Below are 14,489 nucleotides of genomic sequence, written 5' to 3' on the forward strand. Positions count from 1 at the left end.
CTCCCAGGAGCAGTGCTAATCCCAGCTCCCCGAGCTCAGGATTTGGGCAGGCTGACAGAAGGCTCTTTCCTCTGCTCAGAAATCTAATCAGGGTGTGGAGGAAGTTCATTCGGGGGCTGCTTTCCTAAGTTTCCCTTGCTGAAAAAGGCCTAGCTTAGCCTGTCTTTTTCTATGCACAGGATGGCTCCTGCTCACCAGGGCTGCACAAAGATAATCGCTCAGGAAGTGTTTCAGCCAATCCCCTGAAGCTTTACATTCAGATTTACCGCAGGAGCCAATCCAGGATTAGCTTTTATTAGGAAGACAGATCATCAAGCTGAAGTGCCAAACCCTTTCTGTGTGAGTTCTAGTGCCTGTCCTCCATGTTTTATAAGTATTGACATAACACTGTGTTAACAATGCATCCACAGAGGTAAGCCTTACTTTTTACCATTTTTTTTTCTCTGAGACATATGAATTGTGGGTTAACAGTTTGATTCTCTGGGATTTGTCGAGCAAAACTCACCCCACAGCACTTTATTAAGTTGCAACTGTTTAAATGTGCTTTCTTGGGTCACATGGTCAGTAGCCATTAGCCATATCTTTATTTTTCAAACTGGCCAAACCTTGGCATACCTACTCTTTCACCAGGGGATGGGGCTTCTTTAGAGTGTCTCCAGGTCCTGGTATTCCAAAGAAGCTTTCTCTCTCTGAGCAGTGTGGCTGTACTATTGTCTCTGGCTCACATGCCTGCTAGGGGAGAAAATGGAAGGTAAGGGAGCAGATGCATTTAACTGCCCTACAGGGAGCCTAGGAAGGCAGACAGCAGACCAGGCAAGTTTACCTTCCCAAACTGGGTAAGGAACAGCTAAACTCACTTATGTGTATGAGAATCTGGGCTTGGGGAGAAACCTTGCCATCAGCAGAAAGGGCTAATGACAGATTTTAACAATTGGGCCTAGGTGTTTGGTGTGCTTCATCCTTTCTGTAATACAGTGCATCTTAACTTGAAATGGGTTATCAGATGTTTCCTTCCTTATAGTCCAACAGTGTGTGTTCCTTCTGAAGAGTAGCCTGGAGACAAAATGTTTCTAAAAAGTCTTCCTTCTGGTCTTTGGAGAGTTTTCTAAGGGGGTAGGGGGTAGGGGGTAGGGGGTGGGAATAGACAACAACAGCATGCAGTAATAAATCTGAAGGAATGACTTATTAAAAAAAAATCCTTAGCCTTCTTCTCTTGCATGATTAAGTGGAATAATGTATCTTTTTATCTTTGCTTCTCTTCCCCCCCCTACACTGTATCTTCCTCAGCCCTCTGCTGTGGAGGGCAGAGGAAGAAAATCATGTGTGGCTCATGACAGACAGCATTACATGTTGTTGAGTATGTATGTGTGTATGTGTGTGTGTCTGTGTTTTTAATACTACGTAACTCTTTCAAAAATTTCCTTTTTGATCAATTCCCAAATCTGCCAGCCTGGTTCTATCTTCTTAACTGGAAAAATGAGACGGTTGCTTGCACCCTGGTTGGTAAGTAAAGCAGTGCCCTGGGATGTGGACATTTTTAATAGTTTTCAAAACATTTTTGGATTTTAACGGGGGGGGAGGTAGTTAGTGCAGCAGGTGAGGAGGGCACTGTTGGGGGCTAGGAACAAATGAAGAGCATTGAACAGTATCTGCTTTTAAGTCACTTGTGCATATAAACTGTGTTAGTTTGAGTACACTGTTGTTATTTTTTTGATAACCTGCTGCTAAGATTGAAGCTTATACTTCCTGTTTACCCCCGGCCAGCAGAAAAAAAAAATGTTCCACTTATGTGTTACTAGACCCTTAATTGGTGTGTGTGGAGGTTAGAGCTCACTATAGTAGTTCTTCTTGCTTATGAGATGTAATGAAAGTTTTAGTCCTCAGCAGTTATCTTCCTCTTAAACATTGGAAAGGGGCTTATGTTGTTCCTTATATTTTAAGATGTTATATGCAGTGTGAAATGCCATCCAGGACAAAACCTCCTTTACTTCAGCAACTGACCTTGAACAGATTATGTACTTTTATTCCAACTTGGACCTACACATCTGTATGTATGCATGTTTCTTCCCAGTTGTTGGTTTTTTTTTTTTGGTCACATTTTTCTTATGCTAATGGGGTACTTAGGAGTTGCAAAGGAAAGACAGATTGCTGAATGTGTCTCTCTCCAGAATTTCTCTAGGAAGTTCCTTCTGTAAATTTCTAGTCTGGAGATGCATCCAGTATGACTTTGCAAATGCTTGCTTTGTAACCAGTTACTGTTTCATGCCAACTTAATGAATAAAAGAATCCCCTTTTTTTGTAGTTTCCTGCAACCCACACCTTTAGCTCCAACTGAAAAGCTCATTTAATGAGGAGAAATGTACCAGATTGTAAGTTGATAAAAGAATGTTCAAACACAGACCAGCATCTTAAGAAAGTTAAGGGCACAGAGTGCTATGCTCTTGAATGATTTTTGCAGTGCATAAAGTCATAGCAAGTACATCACAGAAGTAAGTTCAGACACTTAACTGCTTTCTTTGTTCTTACCTAATTGCTCTAAATGCAAATGATATCTTAAGGCACATCACCTTCCTTAGAACCTACATACAGCTAGATGCCTCTGTGGCGACCAGCAGCTGGATTTTGAGAACTGAACATTAACTAACGTTCTGTATGTTTCATGTAAGAAAGCTAGGGCAAGGAAGATGTAATCAAAAAGCTTGCATTAAAATGGCTCCCAAAGGTTTTGTTAAAGGAAAGATCTGTTTCAAATATCCAGCCTCAGACTCACTGCTGACTGAAGTCTACAGCCTCGAACAAGCTGTCCTTGTCCTTCGAACTGAGACCACAGCATCGTGAGTCTGCTGAAGTTTCCTATTTTTAATTACTTAAATATAATTCTTTGATAGTTTACAAAAAAAAAATAAATGTCTGCATTGCAGCAAGATGTCTGAGACTAGGTAGGGACAGCAGTGCTGTCTTACAGAGCAGCCCAATCAGGATTCTACAAGCAGCTTTTGCACCAATCGCTGCTAAGGGTAGGTTAAAGATTGACAATTGCAGTGGCTAGACTGAGAGGCCCTTCTGGAAATTTCTACCATCTTTGTTCCATCTAAGTAAAGTAACTAAGCCAAGCTGAAGAATTTCATATATTCGGTGTGCTTTGTCAAGGGATAATGTCCTGTCTGTTGTCCTGTTCAGAGAATGAGAAGCAGCAGCTAGAGAGTGTGTCTTGTACAGTACAGGCTGCCCTGCTCTGTAAGAAACAAACTCAGGCAAACTGGCTTTTATTTCTCCTCTCCCAGACTTTAAAGGAGTGATTTCCTGCAGCTGAAAGATTAGGTGTGGAGATCATGGCAGAAAAAAAAAAAGTAACTGGTTTTATTAGTCTACCCAGAAAATAGCCAGTGTTCTGGTGGAACTAGGAGTTAATTGTACATAATCACTCTGTAAACTTTCTACCAAAGGGTTATTCTAATTGCTCAGGTTAAATATGATTAGCCAGTTGGTGCCAAGTTAACTCACTTTTATAATTAGCTTCCTAAAGATTTGGGTAGAAAGATAGAAACAAAGGGCCTCCTGGATTATAAATTAGGGATGAACACAATAGCTTTGTTGTTTGAAATGAAACAAAACATCTCCCTTTCATAAGCAGAGAAGACACTGGTTCAGAGCTTCACTAAATAGGGCTAGGGGGAAATGAGTCACTTCTTAAAAGTGATGATAGTCACACAGAAACCCAGAAGGAAAAGGTAGGTTTATCATAGAAACCACTTCAAATATGTGATCTCTTTGTTTTCTTTCCCTCTTTCTGTGGCAAAGGAGGTTCTGGCATCTGAGTATTGGATCTCCCTTATGCTTCTATTGACATTGAGAAAGGCATATTCCCAGGGAGCCTTTACCTTTTCACTAGGGAGATTTAGTATTAAAAAAAAAAAAAGATTAAAGACTCCTGTATTAGTGTTTTCTTTATTTTTTTTTCTTCCCTTGCTTCCTTGTTTCTTTCTCCCTCTTTTTTAAAAAAAGGCTTTGCCCTTTTGGCTTTCAGTTGCTCACACAGGCTGCAGTTTTTCTCCCTGTTCAACCACCACTTCATCCCTGACTCCCCACCCCCATTTTCTTTAATGGCCAACAAGCATGTAGTAGCCATGTGAGTGAGACCTGCAGCTTTGGCAGCAGGAAGGCAGGCAGTCCCCATGCAGGCTGCCCAACCCCTGCAATGCTAGGGAGACAGACTCTGGGAAGTGCCCTCTTAACTCCTTTAGAGCTAAGAGCAGTCACCCTGGAGCTCCAGCTAGCCACATAAAAGAATGTTGAGGTCATTCTCAATCCTGAAACAGTAAACTGTGCATTATCCACTCTTGGGCTGCGAGTTTGGCCCCCAAACTGGGTTTAGAAACATATTGTTAATTCTGAGTGAATTGTCGAAAATCTAATTTGTGAGTATACTGGGCATGGACACGTTTATTATTATTTTTTCTCTTTTCTGCAAGTTCAAATTGTGGCTTTTTAACATTAACTGTTATAGCACCAGTTGTTAATTAACTGTGTCAGTATTTTATCGGCAGCATTAAAACAAGCATCATCCTTTTTGCATTCATATTCCTGATACATCCATATACATCCATATACAACATGTAACATACACATATTATAAATGTAATATTTCTTTGTAGGCGTGATTGGTTCAGAACTTCTTGTGGGCGTCTGCAGAGGTTTAAGGCAATAAACAACCTGTTTATTTTCCTGGGCCTCAGTTTAAGGACTCTTTTAGCTTGCATGGTTTTTCAGACCATGGACTGGACATCAGACACTTCTATTTAACTATTCCTTTTGGCATGCTGAGCTATTTTCTAACGTACATTGTGGGGGGAATGAACCGTTTCAGTACACATTTAAAATTCTTGGCTATTTGCTGTTGTACTGATCCTGCCTGATTTTCTTTTGCATACAGTTTTTGCCATGGAGTCTTGATATAATTACTAACCTTTTAACCCCTTAACTGGATTTATGCTTTTTCAGGGGCTCAGAACAAGAGGCTTCATCGCCCAGCTGCGTGGTGAGGGGTCAGGTTTTCCTTAGTAACCTGTGACTTCACAAACTGCCTTGTCATTATTTGTCTGTTCTTAGCTAAATGCTTGGTTGCCCGGAGTCCTTTGGTCTTCTTTTCCCATTCCTGAGATTTAGAAGATGACTTGGAAAATAGCATTGCTGTTTAAACGAGAGATAGAGTTATTGAATAAACTGCTACCATTTTAGCCACAGTGAGTGCAGGAATGAGGCATTGCAGGGCTGCCAGACGCCATTTTAAGAATCCTGCATGAGTAGCATAGCTACCGATGGGTATGAGGCTGTTAATAGGTGAGTGCTTATACAAAGCTACAATTTATTCAGTCATGGCATGCTAACCTTTCCTCCTCACCCCCAACTCCAATTAATTGCTGATTTTGAGAATCATAGTTTATATGTGCTGTTCACTCTTGTGATTAGAGGGATTGGAGGAAGGAATTATCTTGAGGAGAAGACAGACAAATGAGTATTTTTAATGAAAACAACAAGAACAACAAAGATCTTTCAGAGGGCACAAATCTTGACCTTGAATTAGTGTGATTCTCATGGGGGAGGACCAAAATCTTGTGCTTGCTTGTTGGTGTGACTTTCCAAATCTGCCAGATAGTCTTGGTTAAATGTCAAGGTGATAGGGGGGCATTTGGGGAAATGCAATATCTGGGTATTGTGTGCATCGAGGCATTTTCTGTCCAAAGAGGGGTGAGGGTGGGAAACGTGCCTTATTCCTCAGATGTGTTGAGAACATACTTGGGAATTATCATCTTGCATGGACTCCTCAGAATCATTAACAAGAAGGCTTAAAAACAGACCCTAAGACGTGCAGCAGTTCACCTGCAACTTTTAAAAAAATTGCTCTTTGTAGCTAAAGCAAGTTAAGATGCAAGTCCAGATAATGGTCATACTTGTGCATTGGATGAGAAAGATTGTTATTGCAGGGACTATGCTTTTGGCTTTATTGTTGGCACTGTTTGTAGTTTAAATTGTCTGAAATGTAACAGTTTGTGAGATAGATACACAAGCCAAGTCACGAATGTTAAGGTAAATCAGTGATGCCATTTCTGAGTGAGAAAAACTATTGAATAGAGAAGTCAGATGAGTTGATGGTGAATTTTCATTTTTAGGCTGAAAATGAGTGACTTCCCATCTTTCTTCACCTTTCCCTACTACTGATTTCCTTCCCCTTTTCCTTACCTGTAAAAGTAGATTACAAAGTCATGTTAGCTTATTGAGCAGGGGTTGTTTGTTTCTTTGTTTTTATTTTTCAGTTTATTCTATCCAGGGAGCAGCAGCTCACTATTGGGGAAAGCTCCACCATATTGTTAGGGGCTATTATGTGTGCAGTCCAGCTAATGGCAGGAGTGATAACAGCACGATTTCAGATGCCCCTGCCTTTAAAAAAAATACTATTCATTTAGCCTGCTTTTCAAAGAATTGAACTGTTCTCAGTGTGAATGCACAAAGATGAGGATGCATTGAAACAGACTCTAAGGAATTCTTAGGAGAGATTCAGATACGATGCCTATAGTTATTTTCTAAAAGACCATAGCGCTTTAGTATGAAACCAGAATGAGAGCAGTGATGCAGAAAAGGAAGCCTCTTTAGATGTGGCTATGCAAAATGACTAATTTTGTTTCCTAGTCATTGTTGGTGTAAATCAAGTGTTTTCCTTAACTATAGTTGCTCAACCATTCCATTTATTTTGATGTAATATGTATGTATTTGCCATCTGAAACAATAATGTTTTTCTCTGAGAAAGATGGTTTTCAGAATTATTGTACTTATCTTTTGCCTAGAAGAAAGCTTGTGGTGATATTACTAATGCTGGGATATGTAGAACAGCTTCACTTTTTTCCCCCACCCAGAATTGATTATTTTAAACTCTGCTGCAGATAGCAACTAGGTAACTAGGTTGAATTTTTAAACCTCTTACCAACATTCTTTCTTAGGATATCTAGTTTTCTTGGGCTGAAACAAGCCAAATTATTGTTCTTTTGAATTCATTCTCTGTAATCTATATACCTTTGAAAAAAAATTTTTTTTGTCACTGCTGAAATGGTTATGACTTACTGGTGCAATTGTTTCTTCTATTATGGCATGTTTTGGTTAAATAGTTCTCTAAAAGTTCTATAATTCAAAACATCTGATCAGTTCCAAGAAGTTTAGTGTTTCATATAGGATTTTAGTGGGAGAAATTCTAGAATTGTTAAGGAAAAGGCCAAAATTGCTCATTTTGTTTTGTTTTTGAAATTAACCATCCATCCATCTTGTGCTAGAAGCACTAGAATTTTATTTTCAGCCACCTCAGGTAAGAAAGCAAATCATCAGATTGCAAAGCCCATGTGTCAGGGGGTGAATGTATTTCCAAGTGTAGAATATTTATTTTTTTGGTTCTTAGGATGCAAGGTAAAAAGTATTAATGTGAAAATCATCCTCAACCATCACTGTTATATTATGTTGAAGCTAGGATGCTTCATTCCATTGAAAACTATCTGGGAAAACATATCAATCATTTGTTTGTAAAAAGGGAGCTCATGAATTTTATAACTTGTAATTAAATTCTTTGAAGCACAGGTATGTACAAATGAAGTAATGATTGGGATGGTAAAATCTGAGTGGGACAAAGCTTTGTTACTGTAATTCAGACTTGATTCAGAGTGTGCTTCCTTTTTTCCCAGCTTTTCTTTTTTCTGTCCACTATTCTAAAATCCTGAATCTTAAATCTGTGGGGACCTCTTTGTAATTTCTATCTTCTATCTACATTGTCTCTTCACTTCCCCACCTTCATCTGGTCCAGTGCAGTCTTCTGGTGTTCATGTCTTGGAGGGAGGGAATATATAGAGTTGGCTCTATTTATTCACAAAATCCTAAAACTTGGAAGGGACCTTAGATAATAGAATCTTCAAGGTGGACAGGACCTTCTAACAAAGAGATAGAAGGCACCTTAAGGCTAATTTAGTCTAATCCCTACCCAAATTAGGAATTCCCTCCACAGCTGATTGGACTGGTAGGTCAACCTTCGCTCATAGAGCTTCAGATGATGGAGAGTTAGTTCATTTTTTCCCATGGCAGCCCATTCCTTTGTTGGACAGCTCTGATTATTAGGAAGTTCCTCCTTATGTTGTTTCAGCCTTAAGTTCTTGTATTATTTGAACCTTGGCCCCTTCCTTGTATATACTATATAGTTCCAGTGAGGTTGGCTGCACGACAGAAAGGATAGCTTAATCCTGACTTACATCTCCTAGTTAGGGGATTGCCCTGGGTCTGATATTCTTAGGAATGCAATTTTTCAGTGTTGTCATTTTGAGGTATTAAAATTTTTTTGAAAAAAATGCTAAATCAAAACCTGATGCATATGATCTTGGGATAAAAAAATCAGAGGCTGCCCAGAGTAACAGAAAGAGAACTAGAGACCTAGGTTCTATTCCTGGCTCTGCTATTCACCAGCTGTGTGACCTTGGGCCTCATATTTTTTCCTTTGTAAAATGAGGTGACTGAACTAGATGATCTTTGCTATGTTCTATGTTGAAAGTTCCCTTCCTCCCAGCTCTGCCATTCGGCTGTGTTCTGAGGGCCCTTCCAGCTCTGACAGCCTATTTTTCTGTTCAGTTTCAAAATGAATTTCTGGGGATGAAAATACTGGTACTTAAATAATTTGCCCATATGCGCCTATAAAAAAGAAATAAGTATTTTGTGTAGTTTTAGGGCTTGAAGTGGAAAAGAAAAGAAGTCACCTGCTTTCCTCATCAACCCTGAATAATTTGGGGAAGGAGAGAGGTAGAATGGATTATTAGGGAGAGGAAAAGATGGGGGAGGGGGAGGAGGAAAGAAAGGAGGGACAGTTTACTGCTGTTTGCACCTGCTTAGTAGGGGAGGATGGGAGTGAAATCTGCCCAGGAGGAGGAACACTGCTTCTCCTCTCTCCTCCCCTCCCCCTTCCAAGTAATTGTTCCTTATTCTTGCTTGGTGGTAGAGGATAATTGCTCACAGCTTGAAAGAATATTGATCACTACCTCCTAGTTTCACTGGACTGGGAGGTTCTATTCCTTACAACTACAGCTGGTTCCTTGGGTATTCCTAAGACAGGGCATTCATTTCTTGTCGGTTACCTACATTTTCCTATTTTGTTAATTTATTATTATTTTTTTGGTTCTTTCCCTCCGAGGGATGTTGTCAGGTTTAGATAATTAATGTCTTAGAAGCACTTAGAGCTCCTTAAGGAAAGGCTCCATTAAATGCAAGTTTTCATTGATATGCTTTTATGCAAAACAGTTTTCAGGAATCTCTGCTTCTAGGCTCTTTATAGGGCCCATGCAAACTGCTCTCCCCAAGCTCCATTGTAACAATTGGACACATGGTATCTTGCTGAGTAATATTGGAAACGGTTTGACTGAAAACTTACTTGGAGTATCAATAGCGTAATAAGCCTGCCTCTAATAGTAATAGAATAATTTTGAAAACCAAGACAAAACCTCATAAATTTCTAGTAAAGTCTAATCATTAAAATCAAGTGAGTGTTTAAAGGTGGGATGTACTGTGTAAGATGTCTTAAGTCAAATTAGTTGGGCCCCTTTAGTCTTTTTCTTTTTCTTTTTCTTTTTTTTGGCATGTCTAAACATGAAAATGATTTGCTCTATTTCAGCTTGGCTGAAGAGGAGATAAAGGCGGAACAGGAGGTGGTAGAGGGCATGGATATCTCTACTCGCTCAAAAGGTAAGTAAGAAATCCTGTGTCATCAAGGGCTTTGGGAATTTGGGGGTAGTTGCTATTTAAGAGCAGAGGAGAATTTGGATTTGCTTTTGTGGTTGAAAAGCAGTGACTGTCCAAGCTGTGGAGGACCAGTCAGATTTCAGATGTGGCTCTTGGGATGAACCTATTTTGTAGGGAAATAACTTCCTCTGATTTCTTTTTGCACGTTTTAGTTAGGTGGCCTTTTCTGTTGCTCAATGTCTGTCTGTCTGTCTGTAGGTATTTTGTGGAGAACGCCGAGAGTACTGAGTGACTTGGAATATACAAGAACTGGCTTTATAAATCCTGGTTGTGTTATCTGCTCCATGTGTGACCTTGGGCAAAGTTATTTTGCCTTTCCTGGGTCTCAGTTTCCTCATCTGTAAAATGAGAAGGGTGGACTGGATAGTCTTTAAGGCCATTTCCTGCTCCAAATCTTTGATTCTGTAATCTTGTGAACTCTGACATTTGCTAGGTATTTGACCCTAGGCCAAGTCACTTTGTCTCTCAAATGAGTGTAACTATCCTGGTTGATTGGACTGTTATAAGGAATGTGCTTTCAGGCTGGAGGCTTGCGTTTCTATTGTTTCATCTTGTGATTATAGACCATCATCTTTTTTATTTGATGACCTTTAGAAATTAGAATATAAACAAAACTGACTAAGATGAGGCCAGAGGCACTTTTGCTGTTTTCATTTTCAAACCAGGGCTCTTTGGAATTGCAAAAGGAGGAGGAAGTTTGGATGCCACCTTAGCAAACGGTGGCTTCTGTCTAGGAGACAGAAAAGAAACTTAGTGTTTGTTGGCAGCCTGAGGCCAATTTTTGTGTCAAGGACAAATTTTAATAAAGCTATAACTAGAACATAGTTTCCTTTCCAAATTCAGCGTTGACCCCAGAAGATTCACTATTGGGCAGGCCCTCCCTTTTTTTTTTTTACTTTTGGTGCTGGAAAATAGCCAGATTTATGGCCTTTATGACCTCAACTCCCCCCTAAAAGACATATCTATTCCTTTCCTTTTAGTGAAGGGACTTAGAGATGGATTGTCACCCTAGCATTCTTTCAGTAGTTTGGTTGATGATTGTAGTAACTCTTTTCTTCTAGCTTAATTGTCTTGTGCTAAAAGAAGGGGATTTGTTCATTCAGTGATTCAATGGGTCTTTATGGCTAGGGAATTTCTTTGCTAGGTATTTTGGGCAAAGACAAGAGAGGGTAATCTACTATCTGTTCTTAAGTGATTTAGAAGAAGCATTTAATAAGCACCTACTCTGTGCCAGTTTTTCTGTTGGGTACTGGGAATACAATGAATAAATTAATAATGGCTAGCTTGTCTGTAGTAATTTAAAGTTTGCAGAATGTTTTACAAATATCTCATTTTATTCTTACAAAAACCCTGGCAAGTAGGTGCTTTTGTTATCACCATTTTTACAGATGAGGAAATCAAGGCAGGAAGCAGTTAAAGTGACTTGCTCAGGGTCACATAGCTAGCAAGTGTCCAAGGTTGCATTTGAATTCAGGTCTTTCTGATTCCATTGTGCCGCCTACTTGCCCTAGGTTTATATATGTCTCCAATGAGACTGTAAACTCCCTAGAGTTGTGGGGAAGGTTATTTTGGCACTTGAGTAAAGGATGGCCTAGTAGAAGGAGAGACTGGAAATAGGGAGACCAATTAGGAGGCTCTTGTAATCCTCTAGGAGAGAAGTGGGGTGACTAGAGAGGGCAAGCAGAGTTGAGAGATATGGAGGAAGAATGGACAAAGCTTGGCAGCTGATTTTATATGGAGGATGAGGGAAAGGACAGGGATGACTTTGCCACAGAGAACCTGGGTACCTGGGAGGATGGTGGTATCCTTGTCATATATAGAAGGTCGAGTCTGGGATTTGGGAGGGGGAAGATAATAATGAGCTGTTTTGGATAAGGTTGAGCTATAATTTCCTCAGGGACAATTTTAAAGGATTATGATATTCAGCAGGGAGTTTCATGGTTTCATAGATTTAGAGCTAAAAGGGGCCTTGGAGTATTGGCAAAGGATTAGATTTCAGGAGACAAGAGACAGAGACAGAGAGAAGACAGGGGGAGATAGCCAGGGTAGAGGTGGGGAGAGGGAACGATTGGATATATGGAAATGAAAAAAAAAGCTAAAACAATTTTTTATGAGGCAGTATGTGACAAAGGGGCAAGGGAGAGGTATTGATGTTAGGTGCCATGAATTAAGAAAAAGGATTTCACTATGGGTTGGGAAAGCTTAAGGGAAGACATAGGACTTAACCAGAGCTTTGAAGGAAGCCTAAGATTGATAGGCAGGGATGGGCCAAGGCATTTCAGGTGGGATGAGGGGAGTGGCATAAATTACCAAGGTGGGAACGCCATGTATGTTTAAGTAGACGAGTCTTACTAGAGCTGAGGGTTTATTTACATAGATGAATAGTGAGGAAAAATGGTTTGAGCATAGTTGTAAAGACAAGTCAGGTTGGAACTCAGGGAGTCATTGAAGGTTTTTCAGCAAAGGACAGAGGGACATGGTGAAAGAAGCATCTTTAAAATGTATTGGGCAAGATGGAGTATTGGGAATTGGAGGAGGAGAAATTGGAGCAAGAAAGACTAGGTAAGAGGCTATTGTACAATTCTGGGCAAGATAGAATGGGAATTTGAACAAGAGAAGAGAAAGGGACCTAGATGAAAACCAGAACTATTAGGAAGGACAAGAGTGTGGCTTATTTCAAGGATCCTTAATTTATTGTCATGGTATTCTCTTCATGGATACTGATCACAACCTTTTTGTGTCTCAGACAATTTTCATGAATAGTAATCATCAAAAAATTCACCCACATAGGGATAACTCTCTTTGAAATTAGCTAGCCTGGTCTGCTAAGATAGAGTTGACCACTGGGTCTAAATTAAAATCCTTTCCATTTGGGCCAGTGAGAATGTAGCCAGTGTAGTGGAAAGAGTGCTAGGTTTGGAGTCAGAGAATTTGGGTTCAAACCTTGGCAACTCAGACGTCCTTGTTTCCTCGGAGATGTAGAGCAAGTCACATAACTTTTTTGAGCTCCAGCTTAATTGTCTGTAAAACAAGAGGATTGAATAACCTTTGGTCCCTTGCAACTCAGAATTTATCTTACAGTCTTTGGCTATGATCCTCAGACCTCCCCATGATGAGGCAGTGTCAGAGAAAGCTGTTAATGGGGAAGGCTGCTGCTATAAAAATGAAAATAATGATTTCTCAACAAGAGGAGACTAGTTGAGGTTCCAGAACAGTGACTGAATTTTCCTTTTTCTTAAAAAGAAAGTCATATATTGCTGCTATTTAGGCACTGACTGCTCTTTTCCAAAGTGTTGACATTCTGAAGACCCTCTGGAAGAGAGGAGCTCCTTCTTCCTTTGGTTGAGGCTAAGAGGCCCTTTCTCCTTTCCCACCATTGTGGATTACTTAAGTTGTGAAATACACTAGCTGTCTCTTCATTCTCCTACCGTGCCTGAAAGGTCCAAGTACCATGTGGTAAGGTTTTCCTTTCCTTCCCATCCCGTTACACTGTGGACACCTATTCTCCTACCTTTTTTATGACCTTTTACTTACAGTGGACGATCTCCTTGTTTCCTCCCTAGCTAACAGTCCTTGGAAGCTTTTGGTTAGGACTCATGTCACAAAGGGATTCACTCCATTTACAGCAAGGAACACTGCCTTCCGGGATATTTGCCTCATGGAACTGACTCCAATCTGAGAGTTGGAGGAGGGCGGGGCATGTGTGGAGAAGTGATTATCAGAGCTCTGTGTTTGCCTCATCCTGGCCTAGTGCCTTTTCTGACCAGAGAATATCCTGGACTGTCAGAATTACAGAATTTTAGAGCTGGGACGGATCTTAGAAGTTGTCAGTTCCAACTTCATTTTATGTATGAGAAAGCCGAGCATCAGGCAGTAGAGGTGATTTACCCAAGGTCACATTGGCAGTAAGGGGCAGGGCTGGGATTTGAACCACTGTCTTCTGACTACAAAGCCAGTGCTTTCCACTGTGACTCTGCTTTAGAACAAAAACTGCTAGTGCTATAAAGGTCATTGTTAATCATCACTCATTTTACAAAATTTCACAAAATCAGGAGCTAAGGTCAAGAGAGGGGAAAGTACTTGTCTGGCATCACATATTGCTGATTCCTAGGTTAGGTAGATGAGGACCTGGCAATGGTATAAGATTTGATGGTTGCATGGGCTGTAGCTGTTTATGGAAGTAGTAGCTTGATACATAAGTTCAGCTCTTAGCTACCTGCAATTTAAAGACCAAACATGGACTCCTCTGACTTCTCCTGCCTTCCCCAAGATAGGCATTAGGACTGTGGAATCTCTTACATCTTTATAGGAATTTATTTTGGGGTGAAATATGTTACTTTATGGTCTAGAAATTAATCCTCAGGATTGGGTGGTGGCCATATTCTTTATTGTCTTATGGAAGAGCTTTAGGCTTTAAAATGCCCTGAATTAGATAAAATCATAGTCCAGATTTTCTTTACTTCGTCCCTTGCTCTGTCCATAACTTATTGTCAGTCAGATGTGGTTCCCTTCCCCCATCCACTTCACCCCCTTTTTTAATTGATGAAATTCCAAGTTTAGCTTTTCAAATGGACTTTTTGGTATTTAATCAGCCTTTGGAGTCGATCTGTACGTTAGGGTTATAGCATATGGATTTTCCTGGGATATCTGGCTGACTTTGTCTTCAGACAAAA

At 40.1% G+C, this 14,489-nt stretch overlaps 1 protein-coding gene across 9 annotated transcripts in view; it reads left to right on the forward strand.

Moving 5' to 3' along the window:
* Positions 1-307: 307 nt before the first annotated feature.
* Positions 308-14,489, forward strand: part of ZMYND8 (zinc finger MYND-type containing 8) — a 112,511-nt gene continuing 98,329 nt past the window's right edge. For 7 of the 9 annotated variants that reach the window (XM_027851418.1, XM_027851473.1, XM_027851426.1 and 4 more), the window contains exons 1-2: positions 310-412; positions 9,689-9,759. In XM_027851418.1, coding sequence (XP_027707219.1) covers positions 399-412; positions 9,689-9,759 — 85 coding nt within the window. In that variant the 5' untranslated portion in view covers positions 310-398. Of the gene's footprint in view, positions 413-1,449; positions 1,504-9,688; positions 9,760-14,489 lie in introns of all 9 variants that reach the window. The other 2 variants (XM_027851432.1, XM_027851497.1) reach the window with 2 other exon arrangements.

This window comes from Vombatus ursinus, unplaced genomic scaffold (assembly GCF_900497805.2).
Source record: "Vombatus ursinus unplaced genomic scaffold, bare-nosed wombat genome assembly UNPS02000580.1, whole genome shotgun sequence".
In the NCBI taxonomy this organism is placed as follows: Eukaryota; Metazoa; Chordata; class Mammalia; order Diprotodontia; family Vombatidae; genus Vombatus; species Vombatus ursinus.